At 39.5% G+C, this 20,269-nt stretch overlaps 2 protein-coding genes and 1 long non-coding RNA gene across 4 annotated transcripts; all 3 read left to right on the plus strand.

The window, feature by feature from the left end:
- Nucleotides 1–328: 328 nt before the first annotated feature.
- On the plus strand, nucleotides 329–2,079 carry LOC130992764 (uncharacterized). The gene is made up of 2 exons (XR_009091389.1): nucleotides 329–1,588; nucleotides 1,771–2,079. It is a non-coding gene; the product is annotated as an uncharacterized LOC130992764 (long non-coding RNA).
- Nucleotides 2,080–6,059: 3,980 nt separating this feature from the next.
- On the plus strand, nucleotides 6,060–14,447 carry LOC130992766 (peptide deformylase 1B, chloroplastic-like). 2 transcript variants are annotated; one of them, XM_057917507.1, is made up of 6 exons: nucleotides 6,060–6,252; nucleotides 11,854–11,992; nucleotides 13,132–13,324; nucleotides 13,524–13,634; nucleotides 13,742–13,804; nucleotides 14,005–14,447. In XM_057917507.1, exons 1-6 carry the CDS (start codon nucleotides 6,075–6,077, stop codon nucleotides 14,104–14,106), a joined length of 786 nt encoding a protein of 261 aa, XP_057773490.1. In that variant the 5' UTR covers nucleotides 6,060–6,074; the 3' UTR covers nucleotides 14,107–14,447. The 2 variants fall into 2 exon arrangements, with proteins under 2 accessions (XP_057773490.1, XP_057773488.1); XM_057917505.1 differs by lacking the exon at nucleotides 6,060–6,252 and adding an exon at nucleotides 11,371–11,729.
- Nucleotides 14,448–14,511: 64 nt separating this feature from the next.
- On the plus strand, nucleotides 14,512–16,256 carry LOC130992765 (uncharacterized). Its single transcript, XM_057917504.1, has 2 exons — nucleotides 14,512–15,676; nucleotides 15,993–16,256. Exon 1 carries the CDS (start codon nucleotides 14,512–14,514, stop codon nucleotides 15,556–15,558), a length of 1,047 nt encoding a protein of 348 aa, XP_057773487.1. The 3' UTR covers nucleotides 15,559–15,676; nucleotides 15,993–16,256.
- The last annotated feature ends 4,013 nt before the right edge of the window (nucleotides 16,257–20,269 follow it).

Here is a 20,269-nt window from a genome sequence, read left to right on the forward strand (position 1 = left end):
ACTCCAAATCCGGAGAAAAAACCACGACCCACTGAAAAATTACTATATGATAAATTTCTACAATCACACAGTATTTCTCACCCTCTCGACTCACAACCACTACACTCTTACAAGCCTTTGAAAACCTCTCACCCCTCTAAAACAAAGAGCAAGGAATTTCAAACTAGAAGTAATCACAAGACTAAAGGTAGTGATTGGTGCATTTGTATCAAAGACCTTGGAACTCCTTAAATAGCCTAAGGGTCTCCACCTACTTTGATAGCAAAACCAATGTGGGACAAAATCCCCACTTTCATTTTAACACAATTCCAACATGTTAGATGGTTACAGAAGCTTTAGGAAGCTTCTCACTCGTGTATATATACCTTTCTTTATCAGCTTTGCTAATTAATGAAAACACAATTTCTCACTCTAAAATTCTCTCTGCTTCTAACTCTAAATCTCTTCTTCATCCTCTCTTAGCTTACTTTCAACATGGTATCAATCGCAAGGTTTTTAGCATAATCTCGATCCTCTTTTTCTCCTCAAACCAATAGATCTCGATTTAGCTCCTTTCAATGGAGAATTCAACTTCCACTGCTTCTTTCCACATTTTCCCTAAATTCTCAAACTCGATCGGTCCAATTATGCTTTCTGGAGAGCACAGGCGCTCTCTGCTATTCGTGCACACAGTTTCCACAATTTCATCTCTCCCACGGCGATGTCACCACCACCATATCTGCCAGCTCCTTCAAATGGCGGTCAACTACCAATTCCAACATCTGCACAATGGATTCGCCGTGATCAGTATCTTCTCAGCTGGATGCTGTTGTCGGTTACTGAGTCCATGCTTGGTCACATTGTTCGCTGCACCTCCTCTCGTGAGCTCTGGTCAGTCCTTGAACGACTGTTTATGTCTCAGTCTAAAGCACACATCATGCAACTTCGTCTTCTCCTTCAAACCACAAAAAAGACTCTCTCTTTGTTGAGGAATTTTTCCTCAAAATGCGAGGATATGCGGATCAATTGTCAGCCGTTGGACAAATTATCAACGATGATGAGTTAGTCATGTATATCCTCTCTGGATTTGGCTCTGAATATGAAGCTTTGGTGGTTAATATCATGCATCGGAGTGATACACAAAATCTGCAAGAGATTCAGTATGCATTTCAAGCCTATGAGCTGCATCTTCAGCGGCAGCACTCGTCTCTCTTTGATCCTGCTGCACATGTAGCTTACCGCGGCAATGGCAGATGAACCTTTCTTGTTCGAAGCTCTAACATTGGAAATCGTGGAGGATTCAATCGCTCAGCACCTCAATCTAAAGGAATCATCTGCCAACTTTGTGGCAAAGCTGGTCATGTTGCCATTAAATGTTTCAAACGCTTCGATGTTCATTTTACTGATAACACTATCACCACTGCCACTCCACAGGCTTTTATCTCGGATACTTCTCATACTACTGATGTTGCTCTCTCTCAGAACTCTCCTAATGCAGATCCAGCATGGTATGCGGATAGTGGAGCTACCACACATATCACAAATGATCTTCAGAATTTGGCTGTGCATGATGACTACTGTGGCACTGATTCTCTAATGGTTGGAAATGGTAATACCTTACCTATCTCTTCTGTTGGTTCAAACTGCATTTCCATATCAAATAGTCATTCCTTACTTCTCAATAATATTCTATATGTGCCACATATCACCAAGAACCTCCTCAGCATTTCACAGTTTACAAATGATAATCAAGTTGCCATAGAATTTAACCATAACTCTTGTTTTGTTAAGGACCTCAAGACACACAAGATTCTGTTGAAGGGAACTCTTTCTAAAGGCCTTTATCAACTGGATCTCTCCTCATTCTATCGCGAGTCTACACCATCTAAGAATAGTTCTTCCAGTTTTACTTGTAATAAAAGGTCTGTTCCTACATCTAGCTCAACTGCTGCTATAGTTATCTCAAAATCTGTTGGTATATGTACTGCTCTAGATGTTCTTCATAGATCTCTTGGTCACCCTGGACTAAATGTAATAGCCAAAATCTATAAACATCTCAATATTCCTTATAAATCTAGTGAACTAAGTTTCTGTGAGGCATGCAAACTTGGCAAAATGCACCAACAACCACATGTTTCCCAACCTGTTCACACCACACATGCTTTTGAACTTATACACTCTGACTTATGGGGCCCAGCACACACACCATCTACTACAGGGTACAAGTATTACATCATATTTGTTGATGATTTTACTCGATACACATGGATTTACCCACTCACCCTCAAATCTCAAACCACCACTGCTGTCACCAACTTCATCTCCATGATCAAATGTCAATTTTCGGCCACCATTAAAGCTTTTCAATCTGACTGGGGGGGGGAAGAGTTTCGCCCACTTACTGACTATCTCACTACACATGGCATACACTTCCAACACCCTTGCCCATATATCCACCCTCAAAATGGTAGAGTAGAAAAGAAGCATCAACATGTTGTTGATACTGGGTTAACCTTGCTTGCTCAGTCTTCCATTCCTTTTGAGTATTGGTGGGATGCATTTCAGGCTGCCACCTATCTCATCAATCGGCTGCCCACCCCATCCCTTAAAGATATATCACCATTTCAAGCCTTGTTTCACACTATACCTAACTATAAGTGGCTTAAGGTCTTTGGGTGTGCGTGTTTTCCCTATCTTAAACCTTACAACCAACATAAGCTGCAGTACCGCTCTTCCAAGTGTGTATTTCTTGGGTATAGTGAGTGTCATAAAAGGTATAAATGTCTTAGTTCTTCCAAACGTATCTACATAGCAGACACGGTTCACTTTAATGAGTGTGAATTTCCATATGCTTCTATCTTCTCCTCATTTCCTCTCTCTACTCCCACTCCATATGCTCAAAATCCTCTACCCATACTGCCTTTACCTGATGCAATTCCCCACTCATCTTCCTCCTCCTCATCCTCCTCTCCCTCGTCATCCTCATTTTCCTCGACTACCCCTCCTCACTCACCTGCTCCTACTCTATCCTCTCATGTGCAGTCACCATTCCCCACTCCATCTCCAATATCAACACCTTCATCATCCCCACCACCATCTCCATCACCACCACCTCCACCACCACCACCCTCTAGCTCCCACACCATGATTACCAGATCCAAACAAGGGATATTCAAGCCCAAGAGTTATCATGTGCAACAGTCTTCTTCTGCAGGTTCTACTGATATACCAGGATGCTTTGCCATTCAAAACAATGAGGTGTATATTATGCAGCATGTTACATCTGCTGCCTCGGTCTCTGGCAACAAGCTTCCTTCTCTTCCCACTTCTATTGATGATGCTCTGGCCCGTCCAGAATGGTGTGATGCGATGGCCAAAGAGCTTGAGGCATTAAATATTAAAGGTACATGGATTCGTGTGCCTCCTTCGCCTTTAAACAAAATTATCAGCAATAAATGGGTCTTCCGAGTTAAAACTCTATCAAATGGTGACTTGGACAAGCTCAAAGCTCGTTTAGTAGCCCGTGGCTTTGAACAATTAGCCGGTGTGGATTTTCTTGAAGTTTTCAGTCCAATAATAAAGTCTTCCATCATTCGCCTTATCTTTGCCTTAGCTGCTTCGCGTGGATGGTCGATACACCAAATCGATGTTAACAACGTATTTTTGAATGGCGATCTAGAGGATAACATATATATGTCGCAACCTCTTGGTTTTGCAGATTCAGCTCATCCTGAGTATGTCTGTAAATTGCAGAAGTCCCTCTATGGGCTAAGGCAGGCCCCAAGGGCGTGGTATGACAAGTTACGCAGCTGCTTATACTCTCTTGGATTTCACCGCTCTGTGTGTGACTTCTCATTGTTTTACAAAAATAATAATGGTGCTCGCATTCTTATTTTGATATATGTTGATGATATATTAATCACAAGAGATAGCAACGCTGAAGTTTTAGACATCATTGCTATTCTTCATCAACAATTTGCTCTTACCTCACTCGGTGAAGTTCATTACTTTCTGGGCATCGAAGTAACAAAGGCTGAATCTACCTATTCTCTATGTCAAACAAAGTACTTGAATGAGCTATTGAAGAAAACAAAAATGGAGTCTTGTCATCCATGCTCAACACCCATGACTCCAGCCACCAAGCTCTCCAAATATGATGGCTTGCCTTTCTCTGATCCATCTCTCTACCGAAGCACTATCGGCGCTCTCCAGTACCTCACTCACACACGGTCTGATATCGCGTTTGCCGTCAACAAACTGAGCTAGTTCTTGCACAATCCCACTACTTTACACTGGACAGCATGTAAACGTGTGCTCCGATACCTTAAAGGCACCACTACTCTGGCTCTTCACTTTCAACCTTCTTCCTCCACACAACTTGTTGGTTTTGCAGACGCTGATTATGCCAGTTGTGTCGATGATAGACGTTCAACTGGAGGGTACTGCATTTACTATGGAAACAATCTTATTAATTGGAGCTCTAAAAAGCAGTCTGTAGTCTCGCGCAGCAGCACGGAATCTGAGTATCGTTCCTTAGCAACTGCTACAACAGAGTTAGCCTGGATGGATGCGTTATGTCATGAGCTCAATATTCCTCTTTCTTCTCCTCATCATTTGTGGTGCGACAACTCCAGTGCGATTGCCCTATCCTCAAATCCGGTTTTTCATGCCCGCACCAAACACATCGAGGTTGACATCCATTATGTTCGGGAAAAAGTGCAAGATAAGTTTGTTGAAATCGGTCACGTCCCAGCCCTTGATCAAGTTGCGGACTTGTTCACCAAGCCTCTTGCTGAACCACGGTTCTATCTTCTGCGAGATAAGCTTCATCTCATGCCTCTGCATAATCCTGGTTGAAGAACTGATAAAATCTTTTTTGGTGCATGTTTGAATATATATTTGTAAACGTTTGCTGAGTCAGCAACTATGAGTCAACAAGATTAGTTAGAAGCAGTTTGATTAGTTTGTTAGATGGTTACAGAAGCTTTAGGAAGCTTCTCACTCGTGTATATATACCTTTCTTTATCAGCTTTGCTAATTAATGAAAACACAATTTCTAACTCTAAAATTCTCTCTGCTTCTAACTCTAAATCTCTTCTTCATCATCTCTTAGCTTACTTTCAACAGAGGCCAACCACCAAGAATTATAGAGGGCATCAGATCTCTATAAAAGGGCAAGCTCTAGAGAGAAGAGGATCATCCGAAAATTCACAACACCTTCACAAAACACACTCTCTCTAGAAATTATCTTTATAATTTTTAAATTTCTGTTTTTTAAAGTTTTTTTTTCATTGTAGTTTTAGTTTCTTTTAATTTATGTACACAAGTATTAGCTACGAATGAGTAGCTAAACAAGTTTGTCTCCTCCCTTAGGGAGATATTATGAAATAAATTAAGTATTTTATAATTCCTCTTTAAACACTTTGTTTTCGCTCAACTTTCCGGTTTAGTAAAATTTTTCTTTCATTTATCAACAAAGTATTCAACGTCGGAACTTAGTGAAGGAGGAAGGTTGCAACCATCTCTTGCGAGTGTGTGGTTGGACGGAACCTGGGGGCGGCAGACGGTCCGTAAAACGCAACGAGAACTGACTCCTGAAGAAGACCATTCGACGAAAGGTATAATGTTGATTTATGTTTAGAATAATTTTGAATTGTTACGGAAGCATATTGGGCCTGATAAAGTCTTCACCGACTATTTCCAATAAAGTTGTATTCATAATGAACTATAGAGAATCACAAAATAAGGGTAAAATTGCATAATGCTCGACACGCTCGACATACTCAACACTTGGCAGCGAGCAATGCACCAGAATGTGCATAAGGACAAAATTGTCTCAAATGGGCAGATTTTATATGTTTTAAAAAGGGTGGGTATATTTTTGTTTTTGTCTTCGAAAATGGGTATTTTTCATTTTGCCCCATTTTTTTTATTAAAACCCAATAAAGAGTGCGGTCAAAATGTGGAGTAAATTTATTTTTTATGGATAAATGATTTTTTTTTTTCGTGTAAACGGAAGGGAGTATAAACTTTCAAATTTAAATTTTAGCCTTTGCTGCAAAATTCAGTTTTTCTAATCCCAAATAACTGTCGTAATGGCTGCTCTGACATGCCTCCACTCCACCGCCCTCACTCACACACTCCTCCCCTTCCTCCACCGTGTTGGTTCCTTCACCCCATCTTCTCGCGGCCACAAGCTAGCGGTCCGACCAGTACTTGCGCAGGCACGGCGGAGCTCTTCTTCCGCAGCTAAAGTTGAACCAGTAGCTTCCCGTAAGTAACAAGAACACGATCCCGAGGATATTTTCTATGGATTATGCACTCATTACTGCTAATTTACCTGAGAAATTATTGGATTGAAACTCGTATATTTTTTTCTTATTTTGGAACAGCCTCTGATTTGCTATTTAAGGGACCTCTTGAAATAATTAAGTAACCGGACCCGATTTTGAGAGCGAAGAACAAGAGAGTTGCCTCGTTTGATGAGAACTTGAAGAGGCTTGTTGATGAGATGTTCGACATAATGTACATGTAAGTTTTTTTTTTAAATTAAAATTTTCATTTTTGCTTCAATCGAATTTTATTTATGGTTACTGGTTGCTCATAACAGAGCAATCACGAGATGATAATTGAAACTCTGAAATTAATTACTGGATCAGTTCGGAGAAACTAACAATGCACATATATAACTTTCAGATTCTAAAATTGGGGGGGGGGGAATTATGACTGAGCTTATGCACATTGATTTGTGGTTTCTGATCCTCCATGATCATCAAAATATTGAACAAATAAACCTCGAGCTCCTTGGTGATAGTGTTGAGTTTCTTAAGTATTTTGATGTTGAATCTGATATTTAAATGTGATATTTATCATAATTGAAGTCTTATTTTTTTTTAAATAATGTAATTTTAGTTTCTTTGGCCAGAATTTTAGGGAATGCTTGCAAATCCTTATAACAATTTTGTGATGACTTCTTAATAAATAAATAAAATCCATAAAATCTTCGCATAAGAAATTAAAATTTGATGGGATGGTTTATTGATTTCAAGATTCTAAAAGCTAAATGAAGAAATTGTAAGAATCTTGTCCTTGTTGTACAGCGGAGTTGCCATGTTAGTCTTATAGTGTGTTTGGCTAAGGTTATTTTAGAGAGCTTATAAGCTCCAATAGCTTATAAGACGTTTCATTGTGCCACCGTCGTCCCATTCGCCACCACCGTTGGTTGCCCCGCCTCCACTCGCGCCACCACCGTGACGCTTGGGCTGCTCAGGCTCTGCACTGCATTAGCCGCCACGTGGAATAGATAGTTTGAGTTGCCACCTCAGCCTTCACCGATTTCTCTAGTGGCCTCCACCTCTCGCCTTCTGCCTCACCCCCGCCTTTGCCGATAGCCGCCGCCTACTGTTCCTATTGTAGTTTTCGTATGTTATAACTTATTATTATTTTATTTTTTTGTGTATTAGGTGAATTATAAATCTATTCATTGTAATTGTATGATGCAAATTGCTAATATTATTTTCATACATTAATGTTTCTGAGAAGAAAAAAAATATGTTTCTCTACAAATAAAAAGTTTCTCTATGTACATTAAAAGTGTGTTATATTTGATAGATAAATTTATCATGGTAAAATGAGGGATGTTAAAAATTTATGTCTTTAAATACCTTCATTTTTCCCCTCAAGTTCACCATTTTTTTTTCATTCTTTTTACATTAAGGAGAGATAATCTTTGAAGTGAAAATAATGAATGAAAAATAGTGAACTTCTCTTTTGTAAAAAAAAAATGAGGGAAAAGAAAGGAATTATCTAAATGTATAATTTTTTGTTATTCCCCATTTTCGCATGATAAATTTATCCATAAAAAAGAACACACCCTTATATGTTTCGCGGTTGTTCCTATTTCATTTTTCTGGTGAATTGTTTTTTAGCCTGTTTTAGCATAAAAGCAAGAAAAAAATACTCATGAGATTGTGCAAAACCAAATTTGATCTTCCCCCGAATTTCGTATATTAAATGTTTATGAGAGGAAAAGAATTGGAAGATGGTATTATTCCTTGTAGATCACTGAATTCAGAGCAAATTTGATTTAGGTTGCATTCTCTTTGGTTGTAAATTTATCATAGGAAAAAAAAGGATAAACAAAATTTCACCATTTAAATCCTTCATTTCTTTTCCTACATTTCCTATTTGACCCTTACTCATTCCTCATTTACACTACAAAGGAGGGATAATATTATCACACCATTTTTGGAGGGATAATATTATTCCTCCTTTATAGTGTAACTGAGGAATGAGTAAGAGTCAACTAGTAAATGTGGGATAAGAAATGAATAATTTAAAGGGTGAAATTTTGTTTATCTTTCATTTTCCCATGATAAATTTATAAGCAAAGAGAACGCACCCTTAATGTTAAAATTCAAAGAATTTGCATAGTGTATGCGTGTTTCTGGAAATATGTGGATGTGAGATTTGTGTGAGTTAAATGTGGATTCTTTTACTATTGCAAGTTGCATCCATTTTTTATTTATTAGTTTCAGGTGATTATTGAAAATACAAATTAATTGATTGTGTGTCAGTTTCATTATTTTAAGAGCACCTCCAGCGCTCGTTGCGAGCGCTGGATTGAGGCGTGGCGAGGAGGCGGGCGGCGCACTGGCGACTCGGCCAGGTGCGAAGGTGTGGCGAGGCGGAGACCCGGGGCGAGCGGAAGAAGGGTATGGCGCATCCGGCGGACGCGCCTATTTAAAAAAAAATATATAGAAATTCGATAGTTTTTTTAAAAAAATGACCGTTTGTTATTTATATATATATATATATATATATATATATATATATATATATTTTTTAAATTGACCGTTGCTTCCCAACGGCCGAATTCAGCTTTTTTTCCCCCTTTTATGTATATATATCACAACTCTTCTCCATTCATTTCATTATCTAAAAATCATCTCCACATCAAAAAATTCTCTACAAAAAATGTCTTCCTCCTCATCAAGCCACGAGGACGAGCGACGTGCTGAAGAATTTTCCAATCTTGTGCAACAATTTAACCAAATTGTTCAAGATATTGGTGATCCAGAAGAGCAACCTCGTCGTCGGCGACGAAGCGAGCGGAAGAAGGCTTTCATTCGTCGGGACCGTGAAGCCGGCGCTGTACGTTTGCACGCGGATTACTTTGATGAAAATTCGGTCTACCCCGACAACATCTTCCGCCGCCGTTTTCGGATGCGTCGTGCGTTGTTTTTGCGTATCGTTAATGCCGTCGCATCCGATCCATACTTCCAACAACGCACGGATGCACTTGGGAGGCCCGGCTTCACGCCATTGCAAAAATGCACTGTCGCTGTTCGTATGCTGGCTAACGGTGGGGCAGCGGACCAATACGACGAGTATCTCCGGATTGCAGAGTCCACCGCGTTGGAGTGCTTGCGCAGATTCAGTCGAGCCATTATTCAACTCTTCGGCGCGGAGTACTTGAGGAGGCCGACTTCCGCTGACTGCCAACGGCTTCTAGCAATGCACGAAGCGAAACACAGCTCCCCGGGAATGCTAGGAAGCCTTGATTACATGCATTGGGCGTGGAAGAATTGTCCAACGGTATGGCAAGGCGCATACACTCGCGGCGATCAGGGGGAACCGACCATCATCCTCGAAGCCGTCGCCTCGCAAGATCTATAGATCTGGCATGCTTTTTTTAGGACTCCTAGTTCGAACAACGACATCAACGTGCTCAACAACTCGACGTTGTTCAACAATCGGCTGCAAGGAATGGGGGTGCCGGTCATATATCAAGTCAACAACGCCTACTACACAAGTGGGTACTACTTGACTGACGACATCTATCCCAATTGGCCTGTATTCGTGAAGAGTCCTACACATCCGACGGATCCGAAGGGGAAGAGGTTCAAAGTGATGCAGGAAGCGGCTCGCAAGGATATTGAACGAGCCTTCGGCGTCCTTCAAGCTCGTTGGGTAATCGTCAAAGGCCCATCGCATCTTTGGAGCAAGGAGGCGATGAGCGACATCATGTTCACGTGCATCATTTTGCACAACATGATCATCGAAGACGAAGGCGAGTAAGCAACCCAGTGGGAAGAAGACGCGACGAAGCGTCGAGTAGCGCCGCATCTCAACCTCGTGCCGGTGCTCCGCCGGATTTTTGTGTATCTGTTGCTCAACAAGCATCTGCGAGACGCGGAGATGCATGCTCGCCTCACTTTGGACTTGAAAGAACACATTTGGTCTCGTTTTGGTCCAATTGAGTCCTAGAAAATTATTGTAATTTTTATTTTTTTTATTGTATTTAAATTATGTCTTTAAATTATTATAATGTTTAATTTTATTTTTAATGAAATTAGAAATTTTAAAATAAAAGTGTAGAAATATGAATTTTGTGGAAATGAGGATTTAAGCACCCACCTAAGACACAATGCATTGGAGAGGGGTGTGTCTTAAGTGGGGCCCACTCCTAAGACACCCCTCTAAGACACCACCATTCGAGGTGCTCTAACAAAATGTGAATTGCCTCGATTTGAAAATGGTTGCCTTTATCTTGCTTGTCTTTTTTGTTTTTTTTTTTTGCTTTTTTGTTTGTTTTTTTTTTGTAGTCCTTTTCTTTGTTTCAATTTATGGTCATGTCGTAGTTTTTCAATCTTTTAAATTTTGCATTTTATCATTGTCATATAATTCATACTTTTAATTTTTGTTTATATTTATTTATTATAAATATAAGATCACTAAGAACAAAAAAATATATAAAATATAATTTTATTTTTAAGTTTTTGACCCGATTAGCCCGATGGGCTAGCTCGAAATCCGAACGTTTAGAGTTAGAGTTGAAAATTTTCAACCCGAAAATTTTTCAGCCCGATTAACCCACACCCGCTTAACTCGACAACCCGTTAGGGCTGACACGATTGACATCCCTACTTGAATAATTGATTTAATTTATAAATTATTTGTTTCTTTTTTAAATTATGATCTCTCCCTTTCGGTTAATAAAAAATTAAGTCTTAAAATTTTAAAAATCTTATGGTGTTATCATGCACCTTATTTAATTCATTTTTTTTAATTAGATAATTTTTCTTATTTGTACTAATCAAATTTATTTATTTAGTTTTATTGTAAGTAAGTGAAGATAAATCATTGGATAATAACTTTCAAATTATTTGTGTCTTATGCAAAAGCTCAAACTACTGCTGAAGTGCTAAAGCACCTCTCATATTAAAAATAAAACTCCATTTTACCAGGATAACAAACAAATATACACGTTATCTTTCTTTTCGTTCCTTTCTTGCATAAGTAAATAGTAGGTGAATAAAAATAACTAAAAATAATATAAATGAGAATAATAAAAAGATATTCCAGTATAACTAACGGAGCCCTGATTTCATTTCTCAATCAGCTTACCGCCGCTTCTATGTTTTCTCTAATCTCTATTTTTTTTTCCTTCATCTTCTCTCTGCGTCTTTTTTTGAGGAGCCAAGAGCAGCTTTCCTTAATCAGTTTTTCTAATCCCAAATAAAGATTTGGCTGAAAAATTCAGTTTTTCTAATCCCAAATAACTGCCGTAATGGCTGCTTCGACATGCCTCCACTCCACCGCCCTCACTCACACACTCCTCCCCTTACTCCGCCGTGCTGGTTCCTTCACCCCATCTTCTCGCGGCCACAAGCTTGCGGTCCGACCCGTACTTGCGCAGGCACGGCGGAGCTCTTCTTCCGTAGCTAAAGTTGAACCAGTAGCTTCCCGTAAGTAACAAGAACACGATCCTGAGGATATTTATAATTATGTGGATTATGCACTTCATTACTGCTAATTTACCTGAGGAATTATTGGATTGAAATTCGTATAATTTTTCTTATTTTGGAACAGCCTCTGATTTGCTATTTAAGGGACCTCTTGAAATAATTAAGTATCCGGACCCGATTTTGAGAGCGAAGAACAAGAGAGTTACCTCGTTTGATGAGAACTTGAAGAGGCTTGTTGACGAGATGTTCGACATAATGTACATGTAAGTTTTTTTTTTAAATTAAAATTTTCATTTTTGCTTCAATCGAATTTTATTTATGATTACTGCTTGCTCATAACAGAGCAATCACGAGATGATAATTGAAACTCTGAAATTGATTACTGGATCACGAGATGATAATTGAAACTCTGAAATTGATTACTGGATCAGTTCGGGGAAACTAACAATGCACAGATATAACTTTCAGATTCTAAAATTTGGGGGGGAAATTATGACTGAGCTTATGCACATTGATTTGTGGTTTCTGATCCTCCAAGATCATCAAAATATTGAACAAATAAACCTCGAGCTCCTTGGTGATAGTGTTGAGTTTCTTAAGTATTTTGATGTTGAATTTGATATTTAAATGTGATATTAATCATAATTGAAGTCTTAATTTTTTTTTTTTTAAATCATGTAATTTTAGTTTCTTTAGCCAGAATTATAGGGAATGTTTGCAAATCCTGATAACAATTTTGTGATGACTTCTTAATAAATAAATAAATAAAATCCATAAAATCTTCGCAAAAGAAATTAAAATTTGATGGGATGGTTTATTGATTTCAAGATTCTGAAAACTAAATGAAGAAATGGTAAGAATCTTGTCCTTGTTGTATAGCGGAGTTGCCATGTTAGTCTTATAGTGTGTTTGGCTAAGCTTATTTTAGAGAGCTTATAAGCTCCAATAGCTTATAAGACGTTTCAAGGGCTTATAAGATGTAATGTCTCGGGAGCTTATAAGTTGTCAAAGTGTTTGGTAATTGAGTTTATAAGTTAGAGATTGTGAGTTAAAGAGAGCAAATCTTAGTTGGAGAGAGAGAATTAAAAGAGAAAATAGATTTGGATGGGTATATGATGTATATAGCAAACCGTGGTACGATTACTTTTGTAAAATGGATTATTGCTTATAAGATTATGAAAAAATAAGTTGGGTTGAGAAACTTATGTTTTGGGAGCTTATTTTTGCAACTTATAAGTTGTTTATGAACTTATTTTGCCAAACATTTTTCAAGAGCTTATAAGCTCCTAAATCGCTTATAAGCTCCTAAATTGCTTATAAGCTCAGCCAAACACCCCCTTAATTGGAGATTGTTGGTAATTACAGGAATGTGAACAATAGTTGTTGGCTTGCTTTTCCACAGAACTGATGGCATGGGGCTCTCAGCGCCTCAAGTTGGGATTAATGTTCAGCTCATGGTGTTTAATCCAGCTGGTGAGCGTGGTACAGGAGAAGAGATTGTTCTCGTAAATCCACAAATCAAGAGATACTCAAGAAAGATAGTACCTTTTGAAGAGGGTTGTCTATCATTCCCTAATATTTATGCTGATGTCAAGGTAACCTGTCTGTTGCACTACTTCTGAACTTATAGTAATATGTATTGGCATTCTCCTTAATCTGCCATTATCATCAAACTGTTTTTGCTGCTGTTATCCAGTACGAGATAGTTTAGCATTGGACTTCATCCGATGCTAATTCATGGCTTTGATTCCTTGTGATGGTCTTATTAATCATCCTATACTCGTTGCTTTACAGAGACCAGACTCGTTGAAGGTTGATGCACAGGATGTTAAGGGTGCAAGGTTTGAAATGAACTTAACCGGACTTGTTGCCCGAGTGTTTCAGCACGAATACGATCATTTGCAGGTTCATATACTCGGAACTGTGATACTCTTCATGTAGAAACCAAGCCTAGCCTATCCTGGATTCCTAATCACTAGTCCAGCGTTGGAATTGACCTCGTTAAATTGCAGGGAGTCCTTTTCTTCGAAAGGATGAGCGATGAAGTTCTTGACACTATTCGTCCACAGTTACAGGCAAGTTATGCTTCAAATATTAGATTAGATTTTCAGGGGGTTGTTATTTGCTAAATAGACAGACGCCCAAAAAAATTCCTATAAGTTTGAAAGGATTATATTCCACACATGTAGGAAATGTGATAGAGATACTGTGGTAGCATGGAAAACATTTATGGCAAGTTATTAAAAATGGGGTGATTTGTGGTGTGGGTTTGCAGGCATTAGAAAAGGAATACGAGAAAAGAACCGGATTGACGAGCCCCGAGAAGATTGAAGCAAGAGAAATAAGGAAGAAAGCTGTTGGGTTTGGGAAATCATGATCACAAAATCTTGGTGTTGATAATTTACTTTTACGGGTGTATGATTGAGTAGTTTTTTAGTTTACTACTATTCAATTCTTATAACTACAAAGATTATTGAGATTACAATAAGAGATGACATGCATGCTTTGCATGCATGCTGCTGCGGGAGTTAGCTCCTAATATTAGTTTGTTATCTTGCTGAGCTGTATTTTCTCTTTCCTTTAGCTTTTCTTGTTGGTCACGCCCTCTTCATGAGTGTGTATAGCGTGTGATGAGTGTTAGCTATAAATAGTGATCTATGCTCAGTTTGTACTAGAACATTCAGTCAAATAATAAAATTCTCTTCTCATGTTTTTTCATCTCTTTCTCTCGAATATGGTATCCAGAGCAACGTCTTTCTGCTGATCAACTCAATAATCTTCAATGGCGCCTCCAACGCCTCTACTCAAGCAACAACAACATCAATCTGTTTATGAGGATGTATGCAGTCCTTATTTTCTGCCACACAGCGACAGTCCTGGTGTGCAGCTCGTCACACAGCAGCTCAATGGTTCCAACTACTCGAATTGGCACCGATCTATGACGACGGCGCTCATAGCGAAGAATAAGCTAGCTTTTGTCGATGGATCTCTCGAGCGGCCTCACCACTCTGATATGCTATTCACACAATGGATGAGGTGTAATAGCATGGTCGTTTCCTGGCTTCGCAATTCGGTAATTCCTGAAATTAGCTCAAGTATTATGTACATTGATGATGCTCATCATATTTGGAATGATCTTCGGGAGCGTTTTTCCCAAGGAAATCTGGCTCGTATATGCCAATTGAAACAACAGTTGCTCAATCTAAAGCAAGGCACAGAGGATGTGAGCACCTATTTCACTAAACTTCGTATTCTATGGGATGAATACAAGGATTTTCAACTGTCTCGCTGGTGTACCTGTGATCACTGCCGATGTCATAGTTCGCGTAGGTGGAACGAATTTCAGATGCAGGAATGTTCAATGCAGTTCTTAATAGGATTGAACTCTACTTTTTCTCAGATCCGATCGCAAATCATATCAACTACTCCTCGTCGATCACTGTCAAAGATCTTCTCTCTTGTGTTACAGGAAGAGAGGCAACGTTCCATTGAGTCTACTCTTCCACACTCTTCTTCGACTAATACTGAAATTCAAGGATCTCTTATCAATGCCACAGGAATGGCTCGAGGTAGAGGTGGCAGAGGAAAATTTCTCTGCACTCATTGTGGTAAAACCAGTCATACAATTGACAAATGTTTCGAAATTATTGGATATCCACCAGGTTTTGGTAGGGGAAGAGGAAAGCCTCAAAGTTTTTCTGCAGATAATTCATCAAGGACTGCTGCTAATCAGTTTGAATCCGGTAATGCTGTGATTGCTGCTCAGACTCAGGGATCTATTTCCTCTCTGTCTTCTGCAGATATGGCTCGCATGATTTCCTTCTTATAGAGTCAGATGTTAGTCCTATCTCCTACCACAAATTCTCATATCTGTTCTAATTCCAACACGGGTGGTCAAGTGTTTGGAGATGCTCCTGCTCCTGCTAGTGTGTCTCCTCCATTCAGTGGTACTATTACCTACACTCCTCTCATTTGCTCTACTTTTTCTTCATCTATGTGGTTATTAGATACTGGTGCTACTCACCATGTATGTAATAATCCACAATTTTTCACTCATTCTTCTAAGGCCACAAACACTCATGTGAATCTTCCCAATGGTAGCTGTACAGAAGTTACGTGTATTGGTACCATTTATCAGCTTCCCTTCAGCTTGAATCTGTTCTTTGTGTTCCCTCTTTTTCATATAATTTGATCTCAGTCAGCTCATTGACTACTTCATCAAATTGTTCTGTGCTTTTTACACAAAATTCTTTTGTCATCCAGAAAATTTTTCAGGAGACTGTGATTGGGAAGGGTAATGAAGTTGGAAATCTTTATGTCTTAGAAGTGGCTCCTGCTCTCTCCATCAACTCAACAACACCTCTGATCTCTAGTGTCTCTGCTGACCTATAGCATAATAGATTAGGTCATCTATCTTTCAATAAGTTGCTGTTGTTGTCTAGAGATCTTTCTCTTTCAAACTGTAAACACTCTATCTGTGAAATTTGCCTGTTGGCCAAGCAAAAGAGATTGTCATTTCCTGATTCACAACATGTTTCCACTGATATATTTGATTTTATTCATTGTGATATGTGGGGACCATATCAACATCCCACTACACAAGGTTATAGTTATTTCTTCACTATAGTTGATGATCACTCTAGATTTGTTTGGACTTTCTTAATGAAGTTCAAGTCACATGTTAGAGAAATCCTTACTCAGTTTTTCCATATTGCCAAAATTCAATTTGGGAAATGTATTAATGTTTTTAGGTGTGATAATGGGCCAGAATTTCATCTTGGGGAGTTATATTCTAAGTTTGGGACTTTAATACATCATTCATGTGTCTCTACACCTCAACAAAATGCAAGGGTAGTGTAACACCCCGAATATTTAGATTTATTATATAGGTTTAATTATTAGTATTTTTTTATTATAGCTTATTATTTTTAAATTTTTCCATGATACATATATATATGCGCCATTAATTTTATATAAGATTATTATTATTATTATTATTATTATTATTATTATTATTATTATTATTATTATTAGAATTAGAACTCTTTTTATCATCTTATTTTATTAGGAGATAGATATATAAAATATATTTTATATTTATCAAACTCTATAAAGACTAGTATAAATATGAGATCTATTTTCAAACCCTAAATCACACACACACGCAGAACTCAAAGCCAGAAACCGGTACATGTTTCTTCTTTTTAATTTTTTTCCTCTTCGTGAAGTCAGAGATTTTTTTCGAAACTGGTAAGTCTTTAAATTATTTTTTCATTAAACTGTAGTATATTATTTCCTTTTACTATATACGAGCAAAATAGGAACACTAATAAAGCGAAGTTTTATGTTTCTAGTTGGTAACGATGATAGAAGATGAGATATAAAATTAAAAAAAAAAAAAAGGCAGATGTCGTCTCTCTCTCTCAAGCGTGCCCTAACCCTAGTTTGCTACTGTTAATTGCCTTCCGGTGAAACTCCTCAGCCTCTGCTCGATAGGGGTGGCATAAACTTACCCTCGGTGTCAAACAATTTCAACAAACCCGTAAACCCCGTAAACCCCGATGCTGTTGGTACTTTTTCGAAAAACCCTAATGCTAACCCTAGTTTGGTTGGTGCGTCTGCGCCTATGAATCAGAAGTTGCTCCCCGGTACTTCTCCTACTGCTGCGAAAGGGGCTGACCCGGTGGTCTCTTATGCCCAAGTTGCGGCTCCGCAAAAGGCAAAGAAGCCGGATCTGCCGGCTCATAAATTTCACGCTCTTCGACCGTTTGCTCAAGAAGGGAACGGTGTGCTGAAAGTTCCAAGAGATATCCAGCTTTTTCAAGCTACGAAATTCCAGCATGCGCTTATTGGTCGCTTCATGATGAATAAGGGCGAAAAGCCTAGGACTACCAGAGAACTTAAAGCTGAGTTACAATCGCTATGGGCGATTAAATCCCCGTGGTATCTCATGCCGATGGGAAGAGGGTACTATACTTTAAAGTTCCTCAACAAGGAAGATAAGGCTACTGCTAAACACCATGTGAAATGGGATCTTCCTGCTGGTTCGATACGTCTTCGCGATTGGGTTCGATACTTTAATCCTTATAAAGAATCGTCCTCCTTAGCACAAGTTTGGGTGAGAATCTACTACTTACCGGTGGAGTTCTGGCATCCGAAGGTTCTATCGGGTATTGGTCGTTGGCTGGGACAGCCTTTGAAGATTGATGGTGCTTCTATTGACGATGAAGTGGCTCACTTTGCTCGTATATTAGTGGAGATTGACCTTTCTCAAACCCTTCCTAAATCCATGACGATCGATGGAGGTGAGTATTCTTTTAACATTGAATTCAGTTATGAATATATTCCTCTATTTTGCACTAAATGTAAGATAATTGGTCACTCGCCGGACAAGTGTCGGCGAGGGAAAGCAGGAAAAAAATGGAGCCTGAAGTGGCAAAATCAAAAGAACCGGCATGGCAGGCTATCGGGATAAAAGCTACCAGGGACAAACATCTTGCTGCTATGGAGGGAGTGGTGGCTTCAGATTCGGAGTCAGAGGCTGGGGCTGATGGTCAACATGCGAGTGATGGTCAGCATAAGGAGATATCAGGGCCTGATCTTTTGGAGGCCTGGTGTAATCGGAGCTCGGGGAAAAAACATAAACATTCGGTGTTGCCGGATGGCAACAGATTTGCTATCCTTGATGATTGTTCGACCCATGATGATATGGAGAATAATAGGCGGGATTCTTCCAAGGGGAATGATATAAGTGAGGATATTGTGGTGAATATAGCTTCGGATGAGGCTGAACTAAATCATGAGAAGAGATCTCTGTTGAAACATGTAAACGAACATGGGGTGGACGTTGCAGCTAAGCTGCTTGTTTCTATGGAGCAATGCAGCAAACAGTTGGGGGACGCTGCTGATAAGCTGGAAGAAGGTCCCACAAAGCTGTCTATTTCGGTGGAGCAATGCAGCAAACAGTTGGGGGACGCTACGAATAAGCTGGCAGAAGGTCCAGCAAAGCTGCCTGTTTCTGTGGAGCAATGCAGCAAACAGTTAGGGGACGCTACGGATAAGCTGGCAGAAGGTCCGGATCAAGTTTCTAACTCTGAGGAGTTACAAGGGAGAGATCATGAGCGTTTGCCTCAACATGCTACTAGGGGAGAAACGTTGGATACTGATGCTTTTTCTTTGGCTGCACAAAAGGAAAATAAGCGGAAAATTTTAGCAATGGAAAATGATATGAAGGCGTAAAGGTTTAAGCAGGATGTCTCGGGCTCGAATATACCTAAACGTGGCAGGGGGCGGCCTTCTAAAAATGACCAGAATGCACGCAACCACAACAAGGCTCTTCTTCTTCTTCAGCAAGAGAGTATTAAGAATCGACTTCGGAAGGCAGTTGATGCAGGGCATCAGCCACGTGATTACATTGTTGATTATCAGGAGTCGGATAGCTTGCAGGCTATGGACAACGTGGCTAATCAATGTTGGGATAAGGAAGCGGAACTAGGGGTCTTCTCAGTCCAGAATCAACATGTAATTCTCATGAATTTTTTAGTTTGGAACGTTCGCGGTTTGTCGGACGAATCTAAATCTCTTCTTAAGGAGCATTGTCCCTCCTTCTTGCCTTTAGTTGTGGGCATTATTGAGCCCAAGAAAAGCCTTCATAAAGTTCGCCAGAGCTATTGGAGGTCGATTAATATGATTCCCCGCCATCAGAATTATCGGCAGCCTCGGAGGTCGAATATTTGGTTGCTTGCTAATCCTTCCGTTCAGACGGTTATTTTGCTATCTTCGGATCAAGTTATTATTGCTGATTGTGTTTGGCAAACTTACAGTTTTAGAGTTGCTATTGTGCATGGTGCTAATGATCACGTTTCTAGGCGTGCCTTGTGGATTGATCTTCTATCTTTTGTTGCTAGAAACACTGTTTTTATCGGGAATTTCAATGCCGTGAAGGGCGCGGATGAGCGTCGTAGTTCGGTGTCGCCTCTGAGAAGTGCTTGCCGTGAGTTTTGTGATTTTATTGAGGCTTCGGATATGATTGAATCACCTTCTTCTGGTATTCGGTTTACGTGGTCTGGTCGGAGATTCCTTCCTCAGCATGTGGAATCTCGATTGGACATGGCTTTCTTTTCCACTGGTTTCGCGAATTTGTGGGTCTCTATTAACACTCATGCGCTTCCAAGACTCACCTCTGATCATTCTCCTTTGGTCTTCCAATGCAGTGCCGAGATGGTTAATGTGAGGCGTTTCATGTTTTTAAATATGTGGATTTCTCATCCTAATTTTCAAGAGCGGGTTGCTTCTTCTTGGGACGCGGCAATGAATGTTCGATGTCCTATTTATAAAGTCATGTTTAAGCTTCGTCGGCTTAGAAGTGATCTTCGGATTTGGAATAAAGATGTGTTTGGGCAGGTGGATATGCAGATTCAGAATGAGCAGAGTTCCTTGCTTGATGTTCAGAACAGGATCTCTGATCTGGGTTACACTGACGCTCTTTTTTATGAGGAGGTGGCTCACCAGGCTCGTTTGAATTCTTTCTTGGCAAGGAA

This window comes from Salvia miltiorrhiza, chromosome 7 (genome assembly GCF_028751815.1).
Source record: "Salvia miltiorrhiza cultivar Shanhuang (shh) chromosome 7, IMPLAD_Smil_shh, whole genome shotgun sequence".
Lineage (NCBI taxonomy): Eukaryota > Viridiplantae > Streptophyta > Magnoliopsida > Lamiales > Lamiaceae > Salvia > Salvia miltiorrhiza.